The sequence below is a fragment of the Pithys albifrons genome, chromosome 1 (genome assembly GCF_047495875.1).
Source record: "Pithys albifrons albifrons isolate INPA30051 chromosome 1, PitAlb_v1, whole genome shotgun sequence".
Taxonomy (NCBI): Eukaryota; Metazoa; Chordata; class Aves; order Passeriformes; family Thamnophilidae; genus Pithys; species Pithys albifrons.
In genome coordinates this window covers 44,257,712-44,283,950 of record NC_092458.1, presented here as the reverse complement: position 1 = coordinate 44,283,950, position 26,239 = coordinate 44,257,712, and the positions used below count along the sequence as shown (strand labels likewise).

The following is a 26,239-nucleotide window of genomic DNA, read 5'->3' as shown; positions in this document are numbered from 1 at the left end:
AGATCAGCAGAGATAGCCGCCACCCTGGAGAGCTTCTCCAGCTAGCCACGCAGCCGGACAAAAGCAGCCCCACCGGGGAAGTCCCGCCGCCCATGCTAAAAGCTGAACCAGCATGGGGAGCCTGCGACCAAGCATACCAGCGGGCGCCGGCTCGGCACGAGCCGACCCCCCGTCTGAACGTGCAGCATTGTAACCCTTCCTGCTGTGTACGACCAAACAGGACATCATGCCAAAGCCTGCAGTTTGTCCCTTGCCGGGTACCCCCGACTGTGCAGCCACATGGAAAACCCCCCCACTCCTGGGCACCATGAGGCAAAGGTATTGCGAAACACGGCCGGACCTGGTTGAGGACTGCAACTGTTACAACGAACAGAACTGAGCCTGCGCAAACGAAAAGTGCTTACAAACTGTTATATAACACATGGAAACTGCGCCTGCGCAAAGGGGGCGTGGCCTACGCCAGAGAAAGTGAATATAAGCAGAGCCCTGGACGAGAGCCAAATGTGAACCTTTTGGAGCTGGTCTCCTGGGTCACCCGGTGCTCTGCTATCCTGCAAGCACTGTGTTGCTCCTCTCCTTGCCTTCACAAAGAGCTGTAATCACTGAGGCTAAGGCCTACAGAGCTGGATGCTGAAATCACTTAATAAAATCACTACCTTTTTTTAATAAATGCTATTAACCTTTTTTTCTCCTTATAAAATAAAATAAACGTTGATTTATCTAGCTAATGCCTCAGTGCCTATAACAGTAACCACTCACAGAAGTTTCACTCAAGCTGTGTTTGTGACTAAGCTGGTTCTTGGGTTATTGCTGTAGAACTGCTGTTCATTATTAAGTTTACAGCTCACTGTAAGATAACTTACATACAAAGATGATGACTACATCATATGTAAAGAATAGATTTGAGCTTTTATCACAGGAATCATGCTTTTGTAAAAGGTACTTCCTCTACTTTGGGGCTTGAACAAAACCAACTACTCCACAGTAACAGCAGGCTTTAAAATATGGAAGTAACCCGATTTATTAGAATTACATAAAAACCTTTTTGTGTTTGTATGTTTGCATTGCTTTGCAACTCCAAATCAAGCAGCCCATTTTTATACATATCACACAGGTTTTACCCCAGAATGTGCAAAGTTCTTATAACTCTACTTGAGGCTGTCAAGAACACTTCCTTTCCAGTATTAAAAAAGAGCAATTAACCCAACAGGCTGAAGGCAAATCCAAGAATTCCACTCTTTGCCAGTTAGTTTTATTAATTGCAAAGACTACAGGAACTTCCACATATTAGAAACAGAAAACGGAGGAGTACTGTTCTAGACTAGAATAAAGTAACTATAAGATGGTCCATTGTTTAGTTTGGAATTATTATGTAAATTCTCTCCCCTGCCACTAACTGCCCATGCCAGTAGTTAACAAAAAAGTAGTTAACTGCTGATCACTTGGGTGGGGGCAGGTTTGTCTCTTTTGTTCTTGGGGACTACACATGGCTGGGAGTTGGGTGTGTGTGCGGGGTTGAGGAACAGCTGCCTGCCCCGGGACTGCTTCTGGCTGCTGGTGTTTCTGCTTCTTGGACAAGGAACACAGGGGGAAGAGACAGAGTTCATCTGAGAGCTCACCACTCGTCTGTCTCGCTGGAGAGGGACTGGAAACTCACTCCGCAGCCAGCCGGGCTGTGACACTGACACTGCCTAAGTATAACTTTCCTCCCTGAGGAAAACCTGCTGGGTTTTGTTGTTGTTTTGTTTGCTTTTCCTCTGTGGTGTTGGGGAAGTGGTTTGCTCTGGTCTGTTTATAGTTATACCTATACCTACATATAAAAATATATATATATTTATAGCAGTTAGGGACAGTTATCCTTCTTGTATTAAAATTCCTTTTTCTTAAATTTGATAAAGAGTGGCATGATTATGGTGGAGAAGGTCCCCTCCCCCCGCTTGTGGGTAAACATTTTGGTTTTTCCCCTCAAACCAAGACATCCAGCAATGTGCTTCTGATTCTTTTTCTTCGTCACAAAGTCTATGATTTATACTACTCTTTCCTGGCTTACAGGTTAAAATGGATTCTTGTTATTGGAACACACCATCACCAGCAAACCCCACTTATGACTGATAATTTCTACAATTACACATGTGTAACTCTTTACAGACAAGTTATAAATAGCCTGAAATAGTGTTGGCATAATACAGAATTTGGTAATTTTGTGGATTTAATGGTAAGAAAGTTGATACACTGAATTTATGAATACCACTTTCTGCCCTATACAAGAATATTCAGTGGAACGCCTACAATAAAAACTAAAAGACAGCGCTATCAAGCAGATGAACATCCAAGATTACAACCATTACCTTCATATTAGGAACATGAACAACATCCCCATACTGGTCTTTTGTTTGTACTGTAATAACAGTTGGCCAACCACATCGAATGTCATCCTTATTCAAAATCAATGATGTTTTTTGAGGATCAGCATACGAGTCTGGTTGAAGCCACCTACAACAAAGAAAACCACTTAACATTAAAATCTCTATAGACCCCAGAAAAGAAATTCTTACTCTGCACAAATATGACTTCCAGCTAAGAAAGGATGCAGGGTGTCTGAATACACACGTTTTTACCTAATGTATTAATGGAAACAATACAGCCAAATAGTTTTACTTAACTAATATTTAAAATAACTATTACAGTTTTGTAGACAGTCGTGTAGAAAAGCAACAGTGCAGTTTTACCTTGCAAGTCGTCCACCACTTGATCCTGGTACACAAGTAATGAAATCCTCCAGAAATGACTGCTCGTTGCTTTGCACCTGCAGGGGAAGACTTCCTTCAAGAGCTTCCAAAATGGTTGGTGAGTGAGACAGTGCCAAGCCTTTCCCAAGAATGCCTGAGTGAGATTTGCACACCTGTTGTTTTGGCAGAGATTTGGGGTGAAAGGATGGAGACATAAAACAGCTTTTCAGTAACTTACATGTTGATACTTTCCTGCAACACAGACATTGGTACAGACATTTTCGGCACTGAAAACCATTCAAGGAGGAGAAGAATAAACTTTACTCCATTGAAAGCTTTTAAAAAAGTCACAGCTCAGTTTATTAAATAATAATTTATGCCAAAAGAGATTAAATGACCTTGATCTGAGGGAGAATTTCTGGAGGAAAGAATAAGGTAACATGTTAAAAATACCCTAAGCTTCTGATTTGTGAGCAGCAGAATAAAGAAAGCTGTCCTGAAAATGTGACTAGTGAGCTTGTTTCTAAAGAAAATGTAAGACTAGAAATATAGCATATGGAAAGTCAGATTTCTTACTGCATGCAAACTCCTAGCTCACATTTTGAATTAGCATATGGTGGGTCCACGAACAGATTGATGCAAAAAAATATTTCTTCTAAGGAACATTTGATTCCTCCTAGTCAATTTCTGCTCACTCTTCTATCATCTAAGGCCTATGCAATGGTGTCAGACTCTAGCACTGATGTTTTTCCATCAAGTACTGTGAAAACTGAATTTCAAAACAGTTGCCATGAAAACAACTAGGAAGAGGAGAGAATGTGAAAACTCCTTTTTTCCCAGTTCATGATCTGCTGGAGCTATACAAAGGGAGCTACTGACCAGCATTAGCTACCATCACAACCAATAAAATGCCATCAACAAACCAGAACAACTTCAATCACATTATCTGGGACCTGATTAATGTTACCACTCAGCTGAAAAAGTTATTTTATTTCTCTAATTATAAAAGACACGTGAAGGATTAATTTCGGTAACATTTAAAATTTGCTAAATAGTGCAACATTAGCCAAACAGATATTTTGAAATACTTTGTCATCTAACTTTCTATATGATAATTTATGCATTTTTTTCTTAAGCACTTTTATTATAAAAAGATTTAATGTAAAGACTAAACTTCTGTAAGACTTTCATAAACTGTTTCATGACAAGCTGGATTCCATTCTATTATAAAATCCTTATAAATTATTTTCTTCTGTAGCAGTCAAAAAATTTCACTGCAATTATGTGATTAAGTATGTAGCAATGGATAAAGAGCTGCAGTATACCTGTAAAGCAGCCTCTTCAAGTATCTCAAGATCCTCTTCAAATTCATTACCTGCTGGAAAAATATAACAGCAACACTGACAGTTACCTACATATTACAGAATATAAAATTCAATTGTTTTGTGAAGCTTTTTATATTATAAAATTTAGGTTTGGATAATGCTGTGTCACACTGTTCAACCAGCAGCTGAAATACTAATGTTTTCGAGTAACACAGGAAACATGCAGTATTGTGTAGTTCAGTGCACACACAAATGAACAAAATCCATTACAGAGAACAAAAATTTGTTGCTATCTTCTTATCTCCAAGACACTATGTATGGCAAATTTTTGGCTGCGACTAGATGCTTTCAGAAGAGTTTGGGAGGTCAAGACAGTTTCTGGGAAGCAGTACCAAGGAGTATATGTGCCATCTGCTTCCTTTAAGGAGCTCACCCAAGTAAAATTATTTGTAAATCTGATAAACTTCACATAATTATGATTCCTCCTATAACATAAAACCCAAATACATACTATTATGTCACATTCCTTTCTCACAAATAAAAACTCGAAAGTCTGACTCCAGGGTTACCAGAATTGCCAAACACAGCGTTTCAATAGATCAGTAAAACAGATAAGGTTGCCATATTTCTACTCTCTCTCAAAAACATGTCAAGCAATTCTACTAGTCAGAAGAGAGAAAAAGAGACAAGAAGAATCAAGTCCCAAGGCATTTTTAAAATTTAAAGAAATAAAGATGTATAAAGACTCTGCCATCAGAAATAACTTCTACCAAATTTGAAACAAATTAAGAAAGAACACTGTTAAATATACCAATCAATTCCACACTGCTGTTTAATTTAGATCTTGGTTGTAAGACCAGATCTCTCTCTTGGGAAGAAGTATCTTAACTTTAAGGCTGGGAGAATTGGCAAGGAGGTAGAGTGACCTTTTGAACGTGGTAACTCAGAGAGTATTTGAGTGTATTCTCAATTTTAGATTTTGCGATTCAATGCTGCAGGTACTTTTTTTATTCAAAAAGGCGTGGAGTGGGGGGAGGAAAGACAGTGAAAGAGAAATACAAAGATGATGCCTGCACATTCATGAAGTACCACAAGGAAACTGTGAGACACAGTTCATATACTACCTGTGAACGGGATGAGTTCCTTCAGATTTAAATGACCAGGTTTCCCTCCTCTCCACGTGCACATGAAGGGAAGGGTGTAAGCAGAACACACCTCCACTTTATTATCTTGTTTGATTAATTTAGTTTTAAGAATAAATTTCATATTATTATCTCCAACTAAAAGCAACAATAAGATTTAAAGGTAGTATAAATTCAGAAAACATGGACATGGACAATGATGAAATAACTAAGTATGTTCTTTGAGTAGGACTTACCAATAGGAAGTGCTAGATCTTTCTTCATCAATGCTGCTGCACATGATCCTCCTAAATTTGCCAGTTCTTTTTCCAGCTGAATGATACCCTTAAAATTAAAACAATTTAGAAAACAAAATTAGTGTCTCAGAAAACAGGACAATGAATATGTTTCCCTGACAATGCTTTATATGAAGAAATATTGTCTCCCAGTTTGAAGTTTCTCAGCAATAGATTTCTTGTCATACATATACTGTCAGGTTTTGCTGTGACATAGGGCAGTGTACCAAAATTTTTAGAGTAATTTCCACTTGGTAAGAGTATTCATAAATGGGTTATCATGCTTCTAGTAGCCTAGTAAAAACATCTGAATATGATACTTGGTAACACTTCAGGAAAAAGGTCAGAAAATTTCACCACAAAGTTGCCAAAAGAATGAGAACCTTGCACTGTCTGTCCAATTACTTAATATTAAGTTACTTAATGAGCCTTTAATCCTGAGATGCAAGGTAGTTTTTACACTAAAAATTAGTTTTCTATTTATAAAACTTGAGAGTGTTAGGGCTATAAAAAGGTAGGTTTGAAAACAATTACTTAAGGCTTTTCTTTAGATGATAGAGTTAACATTGACTGGCATATTTTAGCACTGAGTGTTCAAAACACTCAGTAAAATCCTCTAAGAAGATCAGGTAAAGCATGCAGACCTTATGAAGTTCACATGAAGCAACAGGCCCTCAGACTACCAAGATAAGGGAAGAGTTATTTTTCTGATTTATTATAAAATCTATTAAGTATTTTCAGTAATCTCTTAAAATAAACTAAAAGAAAGCACTGGGTCAAGAACGTGAAGGAATTTCATTTTCCTTTTGCAATAAACAGTGGTGAATGAGTCATGCCCTTAGAGGCAACATGAGGAGACTACTGAGTAAAATCTCAGGTAGTCTAAATGTGCAGTGTTTCCAGGAGTCTGAGAGTTCTGGTATAGTGAGCACTAGAGAAATAATGCAGGTTTGTCATTCAAATGGCAGTGACAGTAAAACACTAATCATGTTGCATCTGAAAGCCTCAAATCCTTTGGATTTCTGACGCAACAGTACATCAGAATTTTAGGAACTCTTATATCCCATTGACAGATGAGATAAAACCATGCTATGTATTTGCAGACTGTCACAAACCAAGGAAAATTCCAATAGCCATTCCAATAATATCCTGATTAAAGAATTCCAAATGATTAATGCCTGTAACAAAAAAAGTTAAAATATTTATAAAATTAATCTAAAAATATTTTGGTGATGCATTTACTCAGAAGTGGAAATAAAAATATTTTGTACCCCCTAAAAACAGCTTTAGAGGAGAGATTTATTAGCAGCAAAAATTATTAGCAGCAAAAAATATTAGCAGCAATTGTAACCATCTCACTATTTTCTTACCTCATCAGATCCTGGACTAAATTCATATCCAATTGCATAACATTTGAAACCATAAAAAGAAGCTTTTTCATCTTTCACATAGTCTGACGCAGTCTCCAGAGAAAAAAGAGCTTCATTTCCTTAAAAAAGCAAACAAACAAATAAATAAATAATACATTCCTCCACTTTTGGTATGTTTCTTCTACATGAGCAGACATGGAACCCAGGTTTTATAACATATAACAGGTGAAATAAAACCATGAGAAAAAAAGCAGATTAACACTTCAAGTAAGACATCTACTATAAACATAATCAGCTTGGATAAGGACACTTCAACTTTGATTTTTCTGCAAAATTATCTTAGCAAACAAACTCTCTTTCATTATTTTAGTAACTCACATTACTAGTAATTATTGCAGTATCTATTTATTACCTGGCAGTACTAATACCATGGTAGGCCATCCTGAAGATCCAGAGAACTTTTTCAGTTCTATCCATGAATTAAGGTTTTCATGAACAGAAGCATGCTTTGGTCCAAATCCCAGACTCTGTGCAATTCTGACAGGAATTAGTAAACGAAGAACATCCTCTGACTGAGCAGTGCCACACTGAGTGTCAAACTCTATTGTTATCCACCTGACACATTCAGGAAATGTCACCTAAAACAAAGCAATAGTTTGATTATGTCCAAGTTTTGGGGGTTGTTGGGGTTTTTTTTAACATTTATTTAATCTCCTTGATTTTAACTCTTTGGTCTATAAAAGTGATTTAATTATGTAATTCTTTACAATTGTTTTGTTTTGCTTTAAATTAACATTAACCTAATCTATTCTTTGAATTTCATATATACTTGAACTTCATATACACCTGAAATGCTTTACACTTTACTCAATTATTATCTTGTATTATAACAATGTTTTGATTAACTACTAGTGCTGACACCACTTAAGATCATTTTTAAGAACTCTGCACAGGTTCATTAAAGAAAACAACCACAGACCGCTATGAACACTGAACTCTCATACACCTTTTTTAACTCAAACTTCAATAAACACGCTGCATATCTGCTTGGTGCAGTCCTAGAAAAGTACAGAGCAGCTGAATCACATTTGTGAATAGGGCCTACAGTACAATAGCATGTAGCTACAGAAATTCAAACACAGTAACCACTGAACCCAAGGCTTTAGATGAGTTCTATAAACTTTCAGGACAATAATAAGCACTACTGTATCAGGACAGTGACATGGTAACTACCTTTGCTGCAGTAGATGTCTTGCTGTCTCACAGGACAAGCAAGTGGACTAGTGGAATAGTAATTAATGAACTCTTCAGGATCTTGATTACAAGCTTGCTGCCTCTGGATTTAGAGTTGTGGTATAAATGTGACTGCAGAACTTATTATTTCAATAAGTGAAACAAGGGATTTCTCTCTTGGACATGTAATTTATGCCTGAGAGCTTTACTCAACTAGAAAAGGCACTCCTTCTCTACTGATGTTTATTAACATCATTTTGACTAGAACTGACATCAGGTATTTTTACAAAATTTTCTTTTAGCATTAGTAAAGAAAGTCTGAGATATGATTACATAATGTATACATAAAGACTTTGAACTTGACAATTTGTACAGTTAGAGCAAAAAACTCTGCATGACAGTAGGAAAATCTAAGACTAAGCAAATTTAGGGATTTAAAATAAATACCTGAGTTTGGGGGTTGAGTTTCCACTATACTCAATGGGAGAAAGAGTTTTGCCCAGAAAGCAGCACAGAAATAGTATAGGAAACTATCTCCTATATTAGACAATATGAATTAGCATCCACAGCAACAAGTTCTCAGATAGCAAATACAGACTCAAGAAAACCCATGTATCAAGCTTTTAAGAAACTGCCTGTGCACTTAGAAATGGGGCTCACCTTATAGTGTGTAACAGAGGCGGGTTTATAGGGGTGCTCACTTTCTACAACAGCATAGTGATTGGAGGTAGTGCAAGCTGAAAGCCCTTGCTCTGGCTGGTTTCCAGTGGTGCTGTCTGTAGACTGATTTGGGTTAAAAGCTGGAGGGGCATATTTCTGATTCAGAACTGCCACAGAAGGAAGCAGCTGTTGTACCAGGCCAAAGACCTCAACAGCAACCTGTAATGCAAGACCACATGCAATGAAATATTATAACTCTGTGAAAACAATACTCTCAAACTTCCATTTCGCTACAACTGTTGTGTGGATATTCTCAGAATATCATTAACTACAATTCATTCAGTCATTGTTCAATTCTGCATCTACACAATCCTGCCAGAAAAAACATTGCTACATTGATCTCAAATACTTCTCTTGGAGACTCACCAAAGCTGACACAAGAATCTGTATACAACTAAGAGATATGTCCACTAAAATAGCTTCTACTAAAAACCTGAACACTACCAACCAATATGCATAAGTTGACAGAAAGCAAATACCATACTAAAGTCACAGTTCAGTCATACTTTGTAACACCAGTAACACACCAAGATGTTTGGATTCACAAATTTCTTCAGTGATTTCTGTTGAGGGGCATACCTTGGGAATAGCTGCTGCTACTGGTCCTATGTAGGCTATTATGAGGGGAAGCAGCATCGAAAACAGACTGGAAGAGCTGAGCAATTCTGGAATGTCTTCAGCTAAATAAAAATAATTACAACACAGGTATTATTAATAAATGTGCCATTGTTCAAAACACATATTATTTTTCTGCTCTGCCTTCTCTGAGTTAAACTTCTATTTTCATTTCAAATTGTTTTCATTGTCTAGGCATTGTCAAATTCTGAATCTGCCAAGTTCACCCGAGATAAACATTTTATTATATACAGTTCTCTGTTCAAAATGTTCCTCCTATTAGCACATTATTTTATTGCATTCTTGGCCATTTTGTGAAGCTGTGTTCGTATTTTCTATGGTAAAAAGTTAGCACAACAAAGTCCTCCCAGTTCTTCAAATCAATTTTTATATCACTATGTAATACTCTGGACTTTTTGACTACAATGGCTAATGTCTACAATTCTCAAAAATGGATGCTTAAGTGCTTATAAATTCATGACATTCACTAGTACTGCTGACTACCACCACTGTGCAAAACATGCATAAAATTTGTAACTAACCCATCACAGATTAACTTCTGGAAATAAAGAATCTTACCAGCTTTAATATAATACTTGCTAAATTGATGAGCACATTTTTATGAGGTATCTGCCTATGACAAGAAAGTGCAACTGAAAGTGCCTTAACAAAATTCAACTCAATGACATAAAAGTTATTGACAGTTTGATAACTATAGGAATGAAAGGTTAGACAAATATTCTTTGGAAAGCAAAAGATGAACATCGTAACTCTTTGGATTTAGTGATATTATACTATTATTAGTTGCTAGCAAACTGAAAAGTTTTGAAAAGTAAAGCAAACTTTCTCAAGCCTTACCATCTACAGCAAGAGCTCTGTGTAACAAGTCCTTGGCTGCTCGTACAACAGCACTCACGACAGAAAGTGCCCTGCTACAATTTTTGTCTTCTTCATTAGCTTTGTTCAACAGCTGTGATTGCAGATCTCCATCATACTCACTCCTAGATGGTGGATTAAGTTAAAATAAGTTCACAAAATATAAAATTGCATTTAAAAAGTGACTGATTTTTGGCATAGATTAAGCAAAACAATTTATGATAAAGCAATAAAGGAAACAATCAAAAAAACCATGGAAGATATTTTGGAGTCAATGCCTCAGTGTCAGCCCTCCGCAATGACTTTTATTTTTATTTGGCAAAAAGTATAAAAAGCATTTTTTGGAATGTTTCTTTTGACTAGATGGCCTTCAAACCACAGAAATGTATTAATTGCTATGCTCTTCCAAAGTCAACCACTTATCTTGATAAAAACAGAGCAATGTTAAATGCATCACAGAAACAAGTAAAACTTTTTCAATGGGCATTTTTGTATTACCATAGAAGGAAAAAAGAATCTCCCTTCCTATTCCAAATATTAATTTTGGGTTTGAAATACATTCTTGAGCTTACCCTTAACAAATAGTTTTTTCTTTTAAATCCATTCTGTATACAAAGTTAGGCTCTCCTAAACAGCATTATGCTCAAAACCATTTCAATGAGGTACATAAAAGATGTGGTTTGATTTGCTTTTTCAAAGCAGCCAAATGACAATTATAAACTAATTCAAGCCCTCAATATGACAGTGATTAAGCCTTAGCATAGAGAAATGAAATCACTTAATCAATATGTAAAACTAAGTGTCTTTTGGATATCTTATGTTTGTCCAGAAAGATTTGATCTTTCAAAACATCATTCCAGAAGATGAGTAATTCAGGACTCACACCTCAGAATGCTCCAAAATTTTACTTTGAGCAGTTTAGTGAACAATTTTTCCAACATAATTTATTCTGTAACAGTTCTGAGTTGTGTCACTATAGTCTTTCAAATGCTTCTTAGAATTTTATAAGTTGAAACAAAAAACACCTGAGACTGTTCTGATCTGAAGGCAAGACTCTGGTGTGGGTTTTTTCCATGTAATAGTTTATTAAGTTAGAATGCCTGAAGTTTCCATTACTGAAATTATGTCCTTTGCTTTTTTGAAATCAAAGAAATAATTGTTTCTCTTTAATTTCCTCTTTTGCTAGTATAAAAACAGACAATCTAGAAGTGAAAATAAGTTTTCCTTGTCCTCTTTACTCCTTCTTACACAATGATACTTCCTAATTATGATACTTCACAATAAATTCTTCTAAATGCGGGAGGAATTCCCTAAACACAGATTCTAGGAAACTAAATCAATGAAAGTATCGTTATATGCACCACTGCAATTCCATTCTTTAAGAAGCAATTACTGTTTTTACTGATAAACTGGATCTTCGTGCACCTCCTGCCCAATATCTTGCACAATTTTCCCACAGAAACACTAGCTGTTGATTTGTGTTTTGCTGTCTTTGTAAATCATTACTTCATTAGAGAGAAATCTCTGGAGTCTCCAAGCACAGACAATCTCATGTTTTAACACACATTAGATCTATCATATATCTTCAAACATATCATTATAATTTCATTAGCCATTTTAATTCTTTTTACTTTAGCTTCTGTAAAACTTTCTTAAGAGCAACATGTTCTTGTGTCTGGTAGTCCAAAACACATCACTTGTTGTAGCATTATTTATTTTATCCTTCTCATCTTTTATTAGGTAGGTACATCTCACACATAATCAAATATAAATTATTATTCCTTGCTTCCTTGGTCCTTCTATTTCTTGAGTCTTCTGTTGATCAGCTTTGTACTGACACAATTTTGTCTTTATACATATCAGGGCAAGCTTATCAGGGCAAGCACCTTAAATAGAAAGCAATGCTTTCCGCAAAAGCATTACCAGAAGTGAATTCCTACTGTCATCCTGAAAGGCTGAAGAAAAGCTTCCCTGCAGGACAGTCAGATGTTTCAGCTGATTTTCTTAAGGCAGATGGACTTCTCTTTTTATGCATTTGAACTCTAAGTAAGAGAGGAGACAGTTCCTATATAAATAGACCTTGCTTCACTACATAGTGCAATTGGTTTTGGAAAGTGAAAAAAGAACTGAATAAATCAGAGAGAGAAACACTCCAGTGAGGAGTCTCTCAAAAATCTCTTAGGATATAGAAAAAACAAAAATTGAAGTAGTGGACCTTACCAGTTCCCTGTATTACAGCTTTAAAGCAGTAAAAAAATGAACCTTGTAAGAGATGTCAACCACCAAATTAATTGCTAAGTCAAAAAAAACCAGAGACCCTAAAATAAGACTGGAAGAGGGACCACAAACACACTCCAGATGCATTTATTTCTGTTACTTCTTGAAAAAATGTGGTGTAAGAGCACCATGATGGTTTTATTCACTTTTCTTATAAATGGATCATGACAAGACACAAACCTGTAATAAAGAATTTGTGGAATTTGTCCTCTTGTCTGGTTAGTGCCATTACTGCTCAGACTACACGTACTGAAGGTGAATGTCACACCATCTGGACACTGCACTGTGGTCATTCCACCATCTCCATTGGCAGTCCGGCTTCCGTAATTCCTCAAACGAACTGCATATTTCACATTTTCCTTAAAAAGGAGAGCCAAAAATGGTATGCAGTATAAAACAAGTATCTATGGCCTCATGGTATTACGAAAACTATTATTTAACGTTAATACTGGAGAGCCTGAAAAGTCCTTCACAGCACTCTACAAATGAAATTAACCAAAACCCCCTAGTATTCAACAAAAACCAAAGCTGTTCCATGTTCCCAAACTATGGATTAGAACTTGTTGCACATTCAAAAATACTCTAGAATTACTAAGCAACTACGATCTATCTTATGCTGTTACAAAAACTGGGATTTCATTTCTTTTAGCTGACAGGATTTGAACTTTTCATTTACAGGGTAAAACTGAGACTTTACAAAGGATACATGTCGAGACAAACTTGTGACTATGTATACAAACAATTTACCTTAGACATTCTTTTGTTATCTAAAGAAGTTTTATGAAACCTACAGATGCTTGCTTATTTTATTTACCTTCAGTGGCACGACTTTGTCAAGTCTGATTTCAGCTATGTCACTAGGAGAATCATCTGTGGTGTAAGTTCCTTTAACCAATTCTAAAGATGTCCATCTATGAGAATGAGTTGCATCCCCAGCATGATCACTCTGATTCAAAGAAACAGAGTAATTTTAATACATTTATAATAAAAACACATGACACACACAATTGTGCAAGTTATGTCTTGTTGCATAAATTTTACATATGGCATTATAAACACAACAAAGATGACTCTGAACACATTTTTCAACAGTAAAACCTTTCTCTTAAGGAAAAGTTAATTTCTCATAGCAACCTATACCTCTATTCCTTGCCCTTTGGAAGACATTAGAACTATCAGTCATAGTGAACAACTGGTTGCAAAAGAACAGAGGTTTTCCTTTCTTATAACAAGTCACAGTACAGTTTTGTGCTGCTTCTAAGAGAGTTCATCAACAGCACATGAAACATCTGTAGGTACAGTTTGACCATGGTGGTAGGCTATTAATCTTTTTATCAATTTTTGGTTTTAACTTGGTCTCCTTCATTTCTTATTTTCACTCACAGTTTTCAGAGAGATAACTGATACTAATGTACGTTTATCTTCAGAAAGTGAAAAGTGAAGTGAATTCAAATATTACTTGTAATAAAGTAAGAGTTCAAAGCAGTAACCAACATAAGTACCCTACTAGACAGTATGTGGCTTGCGATAACACAAAAACCTTCACCACAAGGAAAACAAAAAAACCCTACTACCAGTGCACTATTTTAGTAATAGCCTAGACTGTATAAGAAAATTAAAATATTACATTGTAAACCATATTATAAATAACTCTGATGTTACTTTTCTTCAAACTGTTTTCTCAAATGCAGTACTTACATCATCAACTAATACTTCCAACTCATATTCATGAATTCCTCCTCCACCATAAACAGAAAATCCTACTACAACTACACCAGGTTTGTCAACAGAGAAACATATTGCATCAGGGGATCCATTCCCAGTATTCCAGCTTCTTCCCTGACTTGTTTTAGTGAATCGGTTTGGAGTGGATTTGACAGAATGGAGAGAGTTCAGCCCATCAACCTGTAGAAAGTTAAATGCAGGTGTCAGAAAATATTAACTGGTAAACATCAGACAACTTTCACAATGCAAAGTTAAGTGAATTAAATTACCAGAATTTCAACTGCGTAAATTTCAAAAGTCAACTCATAAACCACAGAAGATGCCACTACTGAGCCTTCTAGTCAATACAGACCAAAAAGAAAAAAGAAAATATTTCTAGTAATTAGAAATTAAATAGGAATAGAAATGCAATTAATTTTTAACAAGTATTTAAATATATATTTTATAGGATGCATTAGCACAAAATATAGATCAACTGTGCTAAAAAGAAGAGTTTGGTAGGTCTGCTTTCAGTACAGTCAAGATTAGGAGAGGACAGATAAAGACATTAAATGGTAAAAACATCTTTAATCAAGATGTTATCAAAAGCTTGTTTCTTTCTGTGAGAAAACCCTGTTGATAGTACACAGGCAGCAACACATCTTTAAGAAAATCAAATAATTTTCCATCATTTTACAAAGTTACAGCCATACGGAAGAATATTTGATTGTATACATCCACAGATATGGAGGCAAAAAGATAGGCACTCAAAAAAATTCCCCATTTTGTAAACAACTTGGAGTATTCTGCAGACATAATGAAATAGCCACTTATCAACAATACTTCCTTAATACAGTGAATATGTGCCTTTAAATTTATGCAAAATATCTGAGCTACTGAGAACGGAGAATTCCAGCATCTTTGGAATATTTGCACATCTATAAAATACCTGTAACAGCCTGTATTGCATTCGGAATATACTTGCTCTGAAAACTTCTAGCAATGATTTACAACAGCTTTACCTCAGATCCTAATGCTGATGCTGTAAGCTCACTCACAATACTAGCAAGCAATCCACATGTATTAGAAACCAGATGTGAAGAGAAAAGTTCATTTTCTCTTCTAAGGCTGTTCCGTACTGGCAAAACAACAATGACCAGCATCTTTTCCAGCACTTCTCGAAAGCTTGTCATCCCTGAAACATTTTCTTCACTCTGCAGTATGAAGAAATCCAATGACAAATGACATTGTTATTAAAAAAAACATGACACAGGTTTTCACATACTGTAAACATCAGGGTAATTGAAAAATCTGTGGCTTTATGAAGATAAGAAATGTCTAGAGGGTGAAAAAAATAAAATTAAAAATTCACAAAGCTATGATAGTACGCATTTCCTTGTCAAAATAACTGATATTCCTAATTTCCTGAATGAGGAGATGACAACTTTGTTTAGTGAATTGAAAAGATATCATATATAGGTGTCATTCTCAGGAGAGAGATTTTCTTTAGAGCTTATAAAGCCTAATAGCTCTATAAGCATACATTAGAACATAGCAGATACATAGGTATTTATGGAAGTACTAATATAATTTTCTTCTACATTGTCTAAAAAAGAAACTCAGAAGCTTTTTTGGTTTTGGTGTTAGCAAAAACAATCTTCAATGGAAACAGGTAAGAGAAGATGCTTAGAGATATAGTTCTTTACTGAATGAAGACTATGAAACAAATCTAAGCTTAGGCATTTACTGTGTCTTCCACCTATCAGTGACATCCACTGTTTTTCCTAACAGCGAACCATACTAAAAATCATTTCTGATGAGTAAAGATAAAATCAGCTCTACTGATCAAAATCTAAGTTCTGTCTTCCTCACCATTTTGTCTCCTAAAATTATCCAAGTTGTGAACATATAGAGAAGACAGTTAGGTGAAGCAAACTTGCACAGACACATGCATAGAACACTTCCACATTTAGCAGTTAAGAGGCAGCTGTATCGAAGACATAAATATTATATTTGCATTTAACAGCGTTTGGTGGGTTTTTCTTCATTAATTTGCGCAGGTGCTTTTCAAGTCCATGAATGCTTTTAGCATAATAATGACCTACAGGAGATTTCTCCAGCTTAACCATGTATTTTATAAAAGCACCAACCTTCTCACCTTTTACTAAGGTCTCTGGATGCTCGAAACTTTTGGTATTGGTAGACTCAACAACTATCATCTATTTACCTTTCCCCTGCAGCATTCATTATTTCATACAGTATCACCCCTCTTCTTTCCTAACTTAAAATGAGGAATAGTAAGTAGACCCATATCCTTATCTTCTTTAGCCTTTCCATTCCTGTAAACCAATTCTAGAACAGAACTGAAAAAATACAGTATTCAAGAGCCTTGATTAGGAAGTTGTTTAATAACCTTTGCTAGAACTACGTGATCAGTACTTCCCTTGTTGACTCCTTTAGAAACTCCAGTTTGAGACACGACTTTTTATTATCAAAGCTGTATTAAGTCTTTCTCAAAACACCAAATCTATTGAACACGCTCAACATGATGTGAAAAAGCTGTTGCATAAAACACCATGCAACAGAATACCAACTCCAAAGAATACTTCTTCCAATTTAATATTCCAAAATAAGAAGAGACATTCTCCAAAAAATAAATAATTGGAACATTTCAGATAAAAATATGAAAATTGGTAAAAATACTAAGTTTCTGAAATAAGCCTTTTGGAAAGATAACACTCAGGCAAATTCATCTATATCTTTATCAAAGTAATGCTTAAACTCATATAACTGCTTTTTGTTGCAAAGTAGTAGTAGTCATTAAATTTTTAGAATATATCCCGACCTGACTGAGTTTTTCCATGTGCGCAACCAAAAGAGGAAAACGATGGGCCAGAGCAGAGTCATTCTCAGTGCTGACTTGCTTAACCATTGATCGCAGCAATGCCTCTCCATCATAAGCAATGGGAAAGATAGAGGTCAGCTTCACTGAAGTATGGCAGAGGGCAGACATAACAGCAGCAAGAAGTCGACTACTGGAGGTTTTGAAGTTTGCTTCCTGGATGTCCTAAAAGCATAAACAGATAGTAACTGTATGGCACCGCTGCACTGGAAGTAAACGAGAGAAACTACTTTTGAAAGTAACTTTCCAGCTTTATCATCATTGTAAAAATAATTTAGAGAAAGCTTTTCTATGGATTTTACATTACCTTCTCTCATAAGCTTGCATTTAGATCTCCAAAATTGGAGTATTTAATACTTTTGGTTGGCATATTTAAAAATAATAAACCTACTATTACCTTCAAAATTAAGTATCCTTTGAAGACAAATTATTTCTTACAATTAACCAAAAAATTTAATTAGAATGATGCATTAAAGAAAGGATTGTTTCTTGAAATTGTATATGATAAATGAATTTTCATGCAAAGCAGCTAACTGCTTACACCTTACTGCAAGCAATGCAAGCAAGCAACTACACCATTTAGATATGGAATGCTCATTCACAATAAGCAAGATATTTTGAAAGCTGTTGATGATAGAATAACATTGCCAGCTGCTTCTCATATACTTGGCAGGATCAGAATACTGTTATAACATTTAATAATGAGGAATTGCTCTAGTATTAGTGATAAAAAATACCACATATACTCTTATGCTCTTAAGCAACATGTGACAAGAATAAGCACATGTAAGGCATGGCCTCAACACTGAAAAAGCAGGTGCTGACAGTTACCAGCACCATAAATTTTCTTCACTGTCCCAGAGAGAATCTTAAAGCTAAAGGAGACAAAGTTACTAGGCTCTTGTTGAACTTGGATACTTAAAAGAACTCCAAACTAACAAGAAAGAAAGAAAGAAACCCAATACCTGATTATTTAAAAAAAAAAAACAACAAACCACAGCAGAACTCAAGCTGCAAGTCGGTATAAACTCAAAAAACGAACAGAAGTCTTAAATACTGCGTGACTTCAATGTCAGCAAAAGGTCAAACTAAGTTGGAATATTTACTTGTGTTATTTTAATGTACCTGGTCCAAACAATTGAGCAAGTCACAAAGACATGCCCACTGGAGAGCTGGTGTTGGATAAAATGAATGAAAGCAAGCTGTGAATGTATTATGGCATTCCTGAAGAACGGCTTCTAGAAGACTGAGTGGCTGACTGAGATATCCTTGTGGATCATTGTCCAACTTCACCATGCAATGATCAACTCCTTCAGATAAAATTTTTCTCAGCAAGGTCCGAGTTTTTCCAATGCAATCTGCTAGTTTGCTCGTTTCTTCTACAACTGCCTTAGCTGAAGCTAGAAGGTTACACAAAGAAAAGCATTAAATGTACAAAAAGTGAAACATTTTCATATTTAAATACACATTTTACATGCAAATAAAACAACTGGAATTTAGCAACACTGATGTATCTACACTCAGAGAAGTTAATTTCAGAAATACAATAATGAAGGGTGTTAACCTATATCAAAGAAATGTGAACATGAGAAACACCCACTTTTCTGGTCTTTCATAATATATGCTGTGTTTTATTATGAGCACGGTTAAACCACAGGCATGAAAAACAGGGTCTTTTAAATTTAAATTGTGCTTACCACCAAAGCAGACAATATGCACAGAAATGGGGAAAAAAGGAAGATACAAGTAGGCCGAAAGAATTCAACTGACAAGTCAAACAAGAAACTAACTTTAAAACACACATAAGCTACAGTATAAACACGGTATTGTAGATTTGGTTATGCAGATAATTGAAGATATCCCATTTCTGACTGCAAGTCTCTTAATTGCTCCAATAAAACCATGTGTATAAGAAATTTCATCTTACAGCATATCCTATTTTAATACTTGGATCAAATTTGAAGTGTCTTGAAAAATATTATTTGCGGATAAATATGAAACAAGTGAACTAAGAGGAATACCTGATATTGGATATATTTCACATGTGTAGACCCTCAGCAATCTCAGGCAGCATGTGCCCACAAAACGCAACCTTTCCAAGTCCAGCAGGGTAGCAGTGTATTGGAAACCCTTAAGTCCACGAAGTTCTTCAACTCCCAGCACCAGTGTTGTCCAGCTCCAGTGAAGAATGCTCAGTAAAGATTCAAAGCATTCCTGTTTCAGGGTAGGAAGGATGCCAAAGACAGATTTTGTATTAAAAAACAACAAATGACCTTTCAGCATCATTATCAGATGAAGAGCAAATAGCACCTATATGCATGTTTATTATGAAAACGTATTTATGTCTATACACATCTACCATGCAACAAACAAAGAGAATAAAAAAAGAGCACTGAGGATGTAGAGGACACTTCACTGCAATACCATGCTAAAAGCTATTTATAACATACACTATAATATTATGTGTAGAAGTCTCTCAGTTAAGAACTAAGAAAACTGTTTGTATTCACCTGCAATAGAGATTTTTCAGTAAATTTTACTTGCTTCATCTGCATAACAGTGTAATACCTACTTTGGACATAATACGTTCTTGTCATAAAGTAAAGACTTTATCAGGACTATCTCCACTTTGTTTTTAAACAGTTATGATGTGCAGGATCATGGCAATTATATGACATTTACAATATTTGGAAGCTAAACAGAAGTACATGATAGTCCACAAGAATTTTGAGGATTTAAAAAGTTTTGTTTCTACCACTGTGTGTGGTTGATAATTTCATGAAGCTGTACCTCAGAAAGCAAAATACAAGTACTTGATATTGAACATCGTAAAGTTGCAACAATCAAATTGATTGTTCAGAGTTGGATATAAAATACCTAGTGCTCCAGAAAGCCAGAAACTCTCCTCTTATCCCAGTTTGTATTCACAGTTAGGGATAACAGCAGCAAGATAATGGAGAGAGGACACAAAGTGATGTATGAAAAGCCACAGCAGTTCATACAGCTTAATGCAAATATTTTTAAGCAAACATATATTAAGAGTAGCTATTAACATGTTGATACTATGATTACTAAAATGCAAATCATGTAGGTAATACATTTCTAGAAGAAACCTGAACAGGAAAAGATCATCTTGATTGTTAGAACTCACTGAACAGATGGGAGAATACATAAATAAAAGAAAGGGGTCTGATGTAGAAAATTGGACTGTGACTGTCCATATGGAGGCAATAACTTTAATGTAACTATCCACGGAGAATATTGACAGTATGTGTAATGCAATATAAAATATAAGCCAGGATGAAAACTGAAAATAATCACTGCCTCCAACAGCTAAAGGGACTCTACTTCAAAACCAGACAGAATTGGCCTTATCCTGAATGATAATATTGCATTTCAATTTAATACAGTATTTCTTAAAATTAGACCAAAAAGCTGCTGACTACCTTCTATTAATAGTTGTAGTTCACTGTGCTATGAATACTCCTTACCTCAGTTTATCAAAGCCCAGTTAAATGCTATCTGATCCTCAGTGTATACTGGAATGCATCCAAGAGGAAGATAAATCTAACCAGTGACTAATTAATGCCAGTAATCTAAAAGCCATGTAACAGAGCAGTAAAGCTCCCTCAGAATTCTAAAGAACCTGCTAATACTGATTTTTAGCAGGAAGTAAGGCTTGTACATTGAATACAAACAGGAAGAATGAACTCCACCCGAATTCCCCCCACAAAACCCCCAAAACTAAGTAGTTCAACCTTGTAAACAAATACATTTCTAGGCACCCATCCTCAGGTTGATACCTACCTGAGCTTAGATTTAACTACACATCTGAAATCTTCAGAAAAAGTAAAACAATAAAGTATTTTATGTATCAGTGTACCTAACTTTTGCATGATAGAGCAAAGAGAAAAAAAATCGTAATTTCCACATGTGTATCTTTCAGTTTTTTAAGCATGACTGAACTTGCAGGAAACACAGAGGATTCTTGACAGTACTCACCACTGAGACAGTTCTGGCAAAAGATCTCTTTAAAATATGCACGGGTTCACTTGTTTGCTGTTTTCCTTTGGATGCACTGCCATCACTTGTTGGCAGCCTGGAAGAACAATTTTAAAACTGACTTGAAATCTCCAGTGTTTACTTTTAGTAGAGTTTTGGTTTGGGTTTGTTTTGGTGTTTTTACTTTTTGTAGTTTTTACTGTTTGTATTGTTCCAAGTGGAACAAAAACAAAAGCAAAAAAAAAAGGTTGACATAACTATCCAAAAAATGTTCAATTTCAGCATAACTTCCTCCAGTTCCTAATCGTTCTAGATCAGTAACAAAGTACCTTGAATTCTATTCAACTGGCAATAGGTGACAATGGAAAAAAAGGTTGAAATTTAATCACATGAAATTATTACAAGTATTTACTGCATTTCCTTAGATGAAATCAAGACTAGAAATTTTATTCCTTAAAGAACACTAGTTTTATATTTGAGAAGGTTGAAAATACAGGCAGCATCCGTTACTGCAGCCCCTTCCCTTTTGTGCCACTTATTGCTCTTCAGCGATAATCTTCCTTCAGAGGTCTCAGGGCTGTTTGTTTTTTGCCTATAGCCATCTCTCCACAGAAATCACCCAAATAATTAATATGTCATCCCAAGACTTCATGTGCAACAGTCAAAATGAAAGCTTCACCTGGAGAGATAGGGGTCTGTGGACAGAAAGTTTACAAGCAGAAGTGAGCTGTTCTGAGAAGGGACACTGAAATAGATATGCTTAGAAAGGACATAGCAAGGGAACTGGTATGAAGAAATTCCAAGTTTCAAAATCAACATGGGGTGGGGGGAAATATATATACACACAGATAAAATATAGAAGTTAGGTCCTGTATGTATCTGAGGAAATCTGTAAAATATAGAATCAATCCAGTGAAAGAGCTTTTGCTTTTTAAAAGAGAGTTACATAACATTCATTATGGAAATCCTAAGTTTATGGTAACTTATTGTAAAGCACAATTTATTGTTGGTTTTGGCTTCTTTTTCGTTCAAATCACCTGTCAATAGGCTTCTAAACTGATGCCTACTTAATGGAGTACTTTCCAAACAACAAAAAATATTAATCATGTTGCATGAAATCATGAGGTTCTACAGATGTAAATTTAAAGTCTCATAGCTCATGCAGAATGATGTCAAGAAAAATAGCAAAGAAGTAAATGTTAGTATATAATGCATGTGTTACTTTTCTCAAAGACACTAAGTTTTCCCTAATTGTTTCAGACACTGATTTCCTTAGCTTAATACAATAATATTTTCATGAAACATGGTTACTTCAACAATTTTTATGTTTCCGTTTAAAAAACATGTCAATAAATTGTTCCAAATAGAGGTCAAATTATATATTATTACCTGTATAGTAACTGTGGAATCTGCCCTGCATTGACATCTGTACCATTATTTGATTTCTTGGAACTTTTAAACTGAAATACAACACTGAAAGAGAAATAACCCAATTATTATTCAAGTCATATTAGAGCTTTCCTTTCGCACTAAAAAAAAATAAAGAAAAAATATACCCATCATCTGTAGTAATGGAGGCCTGTCCGTGAGATCCACAATCACTGCTGGGTCCTGACACTCTTGCCCAGGCTACATACCACCAACCAGCTTGCAGAAGTACTGGTTCATCAAACATCATTGCATATTTCTCTCTGAGAGAAGTAAATTTCAAAAAAAAGTTATATCTGAGTAAGTTTTTAGATTATTTTTAACAAGTTATACTCTACTTAGAAAATTGAAACATAATGGAATTAAGTTATTAATATGTGTTTATATTAAAAAATTAAAAGTATTTCATTAAAAAATACTTTAGTAATTAAAAAACAGTAGTTCAGAAGGACCTACAAATGCCTTAGTCTAGCTTGATCTTGCATTGTGAAACACTCAGATATCTAATGCCAAACAGAGTAAGGAGAAATTAAATTAACACACTCAAAACCAATTATATTTAATATATAATACTGCAAGTAAAGTGCTATTTATAAGGTATTAATTACATCATATTAATTCAATTTCAGAGAACTTCTGTAAATTATAAAAGCTTATACATAAATTCTTAGTAATTACAATGAATATTAAGAAAAGAATAGAACATATATTTAGGGGATTGACATACAAGATTTAAACCTGAAACAATCATGTATAGTTTGAATTTGAAATTATTTCATAACAGGGAATGAAAAGCAGCCGCAACATAGCTAAAACCCCATCCATATGCACAAGAGCTTTCAAGCAATAGCTGTTTGTATTCTAATGAGCTGAAGCACAGTAACCCTTCTTGTGGTTATAATGCCTTATTCCAGTAAGCTTAATGAGTTGTTTAATGCAAATACCCATTTGTGCTTGAAAGCATCCTTTTGATAGAACTATTTGAAAGAGCTGCTGCAACATTTTGCATTGTCATCACAGGAATACAGGATTTGATTTGGATTTATACAAGAGCAAGAACTGAATTGTTTTTCTTCTTCTAATTTAAACACCACAATGGTTTGATGAAGTATTGGCTTTACTACTTCCCACAACACACTTTGAAGCTAAGTTTTATGTCACTTGCTACAAAATTCTAATGATGTAGATCATCCCTGATGGTATTTAAGGTGACACTAAAACATGTCTGAAGAAAGTAAAACTAAAGATCAAGAAACAGGCAGAAGTAGGTAAGCTAAACATCGTACCTAGCAGCACAATCATATGCTAAGACATCTGTCTCAGCAAGAAGATCTCCATCAGTCTCATGGTCTCCACCATCTGGACCCAATTCAAACAACTGGTGAAGAGAAAAGGTCAAATTATGTCTTAGGTGTTAGAACCATCATAATGTCACTTTTTCCTGTATGGCATTCTGGAAAATGTATACTACTCTTTTTCCCCCCTTCCCAGAAATAACTCCTACTTACTATAACTGACAGGCAAATTCCCATTTGGAAGTCAGGCATTAACTGTTAAGAAATAGCAATTGACACTGACCGCCCAACCTTATGTCCAAATATATTTTTAAGTGGAGAAACTCCATAAATCTTATAAGTCAAACACAAAGCATCTAAAAAGGGCAAAGTTGGGCAGAAGGTGCAGGCTTTCCATTACAGACTGAAATGCACTATATAGATGTAAGATACACTCAGCTTCTCTGTAAAGGGACAGCTCGATGGTTTAGCAGAGCTAGTCAATAGTATTATAAACACTCGGTGATTAGGACAAAAGATGATGCCTTTACCAAAAGAACTTGGTTTTCTTTCTCAAAAATAATTTCTACAGTTTGATGAGTTTGAAAAGAAGGCATGAGTAATATTAAGTGTCTTGGCTGCCCTTAATCAGTTGTAATTCTCAGTCATTATGTTAAACTAGAATGAAGTAAAACTACTTATTTTGAATTTCCTGTTGCCTTATACAAATGTTATTGCTACACATATGCCATCCACTTCCCTAAACCTACTCATCTGAAAATAGAGAAAGAAAACTCAGTAACCCACTAAATGACAAGTAACAACTGTAACATATTCTGAATATACACATCTAATACAAATATCAGACAGATACTAGATCTTCCTTTATAATTGTTTTTTATGCAGCTACCAAAATCCTTCTTACATACAGGAGCAGGAGACACTTATCAGAAACCAGAGCTCTGTTACCACGCTGTGTTTATGTGAGGCTTTTTTATCCCAAACCAGGTTTATTTATTTTAAATAAGCACACATGCTCCACCTGTAATTATCCTTACATTGGGCACAAAACAAGCCATAATCATCTTTACATTTGGCATCAAGCAAAGTTAATTATGTTTGGTGCTATTTACACTCAGCTGAAGAATCCCAGCCAAGAAGCTATCCAGAGAACAGTTGGAGAAAGAAGTAGTAGGAACAATGGGAAGCAATGGTTATTGCTTTTCATCTTTTGAGAAACAGTTCCTTGTGCATCACACAGGATGCGATTTAACCTGAAGCCCACAACACCAGTTTTCTGCAGGTGGACCTTGGAGCTTTGTGTGAACAGATCACAGAACCATTTGTCCCACTCAAGACATCTCTAAGATGGCATGGCATTTAGTGAAGGTCAGAATGGGACAATCTCTGACAATTAATAATGGTAGTTATCAGATCTCTTCTTCACCCCCTGTATCTGCATAATGCTTTTCATAAGTAGTAAACCACTCATTCATCAAGAAATAAAATTAATCATAGTGTTAGATGGCTTTTCTAAAGTTCTGATTTTGAGCTATAACAGTTTAAAATAAAACAAAAAACCCTACCTTTATTTTAGCAGTGTATTCACCTCTACCACCAAAAAGACCAAGACCACCTAACAAAATATCTGTATCAGCACAGAAACGGATAGCTTCTACTGAGTGGGCTGAATAACCCCAGCCTCCTCCATGACCTGCAGGAAAAATAACCCAATGAATATATAGTTAATCTTGGTCTTTTATGCTGCAAGCCTGATCAGCTTGTGCTATAAAACGTCAGTTTGTACATACTTTCAAATCTGTTAACAACACTATAATCTTCTTTGGAGTAAACTTTCATTACTGCCTGAGTCTCTTCTTCTGTATTTGCTATTCCCATTTTTAAGTCCTGCATAGCAGCCAAAGTATCAAGACAACCTATAAGAAAGCAAAACAAAAAAGAACTCAAAATTTCTCACTGTTGATTATCATCAGTGAAATGGAAATGACTATTACTTAAGAAGATCAAAGTAATCTAACTGTTTTGTCCCTGAATCACACATATGCTACCAAATATCTTTATAGGTTTGACTAGGCCAAGGGTCATTGTTGCAGAATCTCAAAGTTTCCTACTAAAGGTAAATTTCATTTAATTTATTTATTCTCCAGAGAAACAAACAAATGTGATTAAACCTACTCTGCAACATTTACACTGGCAAATAAATTGCTAGCAACATTTTTTTTTCTTTTTACACTTATCATATTACCCAAAAAGAGTTGAAGTAGGAACTAAATTATGGACAGATTTTAAAGTCTTCATAAAAGGCATTTTGTTTCACACACATGGGTATCTAACATGCCTTAATTC

The 26,239-nt window shown here is 35.3% G+C and overlaps 1 protein-coding gene across 15 annotated transcripts in view; it reads right to left on the bottom strand.

Moving 5' to 3' along the window:
• The window catches only part of MYCBP2 (MYC binding protein 2), a 184,352-nt gene that overhangs the window by 71,468 nt on the left and 86,645 nt on the right, over positions 1-26,239 (bottom strand). For 12 of the 15 annotated variants that reach the window (XM_071549773.1, XM_071549741.1, XM_071549724.1 and 9 more), the window contains 22 exons: positions 25,684-25,809; positions 25,459-25,586; positions 23,885-23,976; positions 22,727-22,861; positions 22,560-22,643; positions 21,171-21,267; positions 19,190-19,382; positions 18,294-18,568; positions 17,112-17,333; positions 15,289-15,480; positions 14,261-14,467; positions 13,377-13,508; positions 12,743-12,921; positions 10,268-10,410; positions 9,374-9,474; positions 8,735-8,953; positions 7,254-7,479; positions 6,842-6,960; positions 5,433-5,520; positions 4,055-4,107; positions 2,730-2,902; positions 2,349-2,493 (listed from right to left, as the gene is read on the bottom strand). In XM_071549773.1, the coding sequence (XP_071405874.1) occupies positions 2,349-2,493; positions 2,730-2,902; positions 4,055-4,107; positions 5,433-5,520; positions 6,842-6,960; positions 7,254-7,479; positions 8,735-8,953; positions 9,374-9,474; positions 10,268-10,410; positions 12,743-12,921; positions 13,377-13,508; positions 14,261-14,467; positions 15,289-15,480; positions 17,112-17,333; positions 18,294-18,568; positions 19,190-19,382; positions 21,171-21,267; positions 22,560-22,643; positions 22,727-22,861; positions 23,885-23,976; positions 25,459-25,586; positions 25,684-25,809 (3,329 nt within the window). The remainder of the gene's footprint in view (positions 1-2,348; positions 2,494-2,729; positions 2,903-4,054; positions 4,108-5,432; positions 5,521-6,841; positions 6,961-7,253; positions 7,480-8,734; positions 8,954-9,373; positions 9,475-10,267; positions 10,411-12,742; positions 12,922-13,376; positions 13,509-14,260; positions 14,468-15,288; positions 15,481-17,111; positions 17,334-18,293; positions 18,569-19,189; positions 19,383-21,170; positions 21,268-22,559; positions 22,644-22,726; positions 22,862-23,884; positions 23,977-25,458; positions 25,587-25,683; positions 25,810-26,239) is intronic. The other 3 variants (XM_071549712.1, XM_071549800.1, XM_071549757.1) reach the window with 1 other exon arrangement.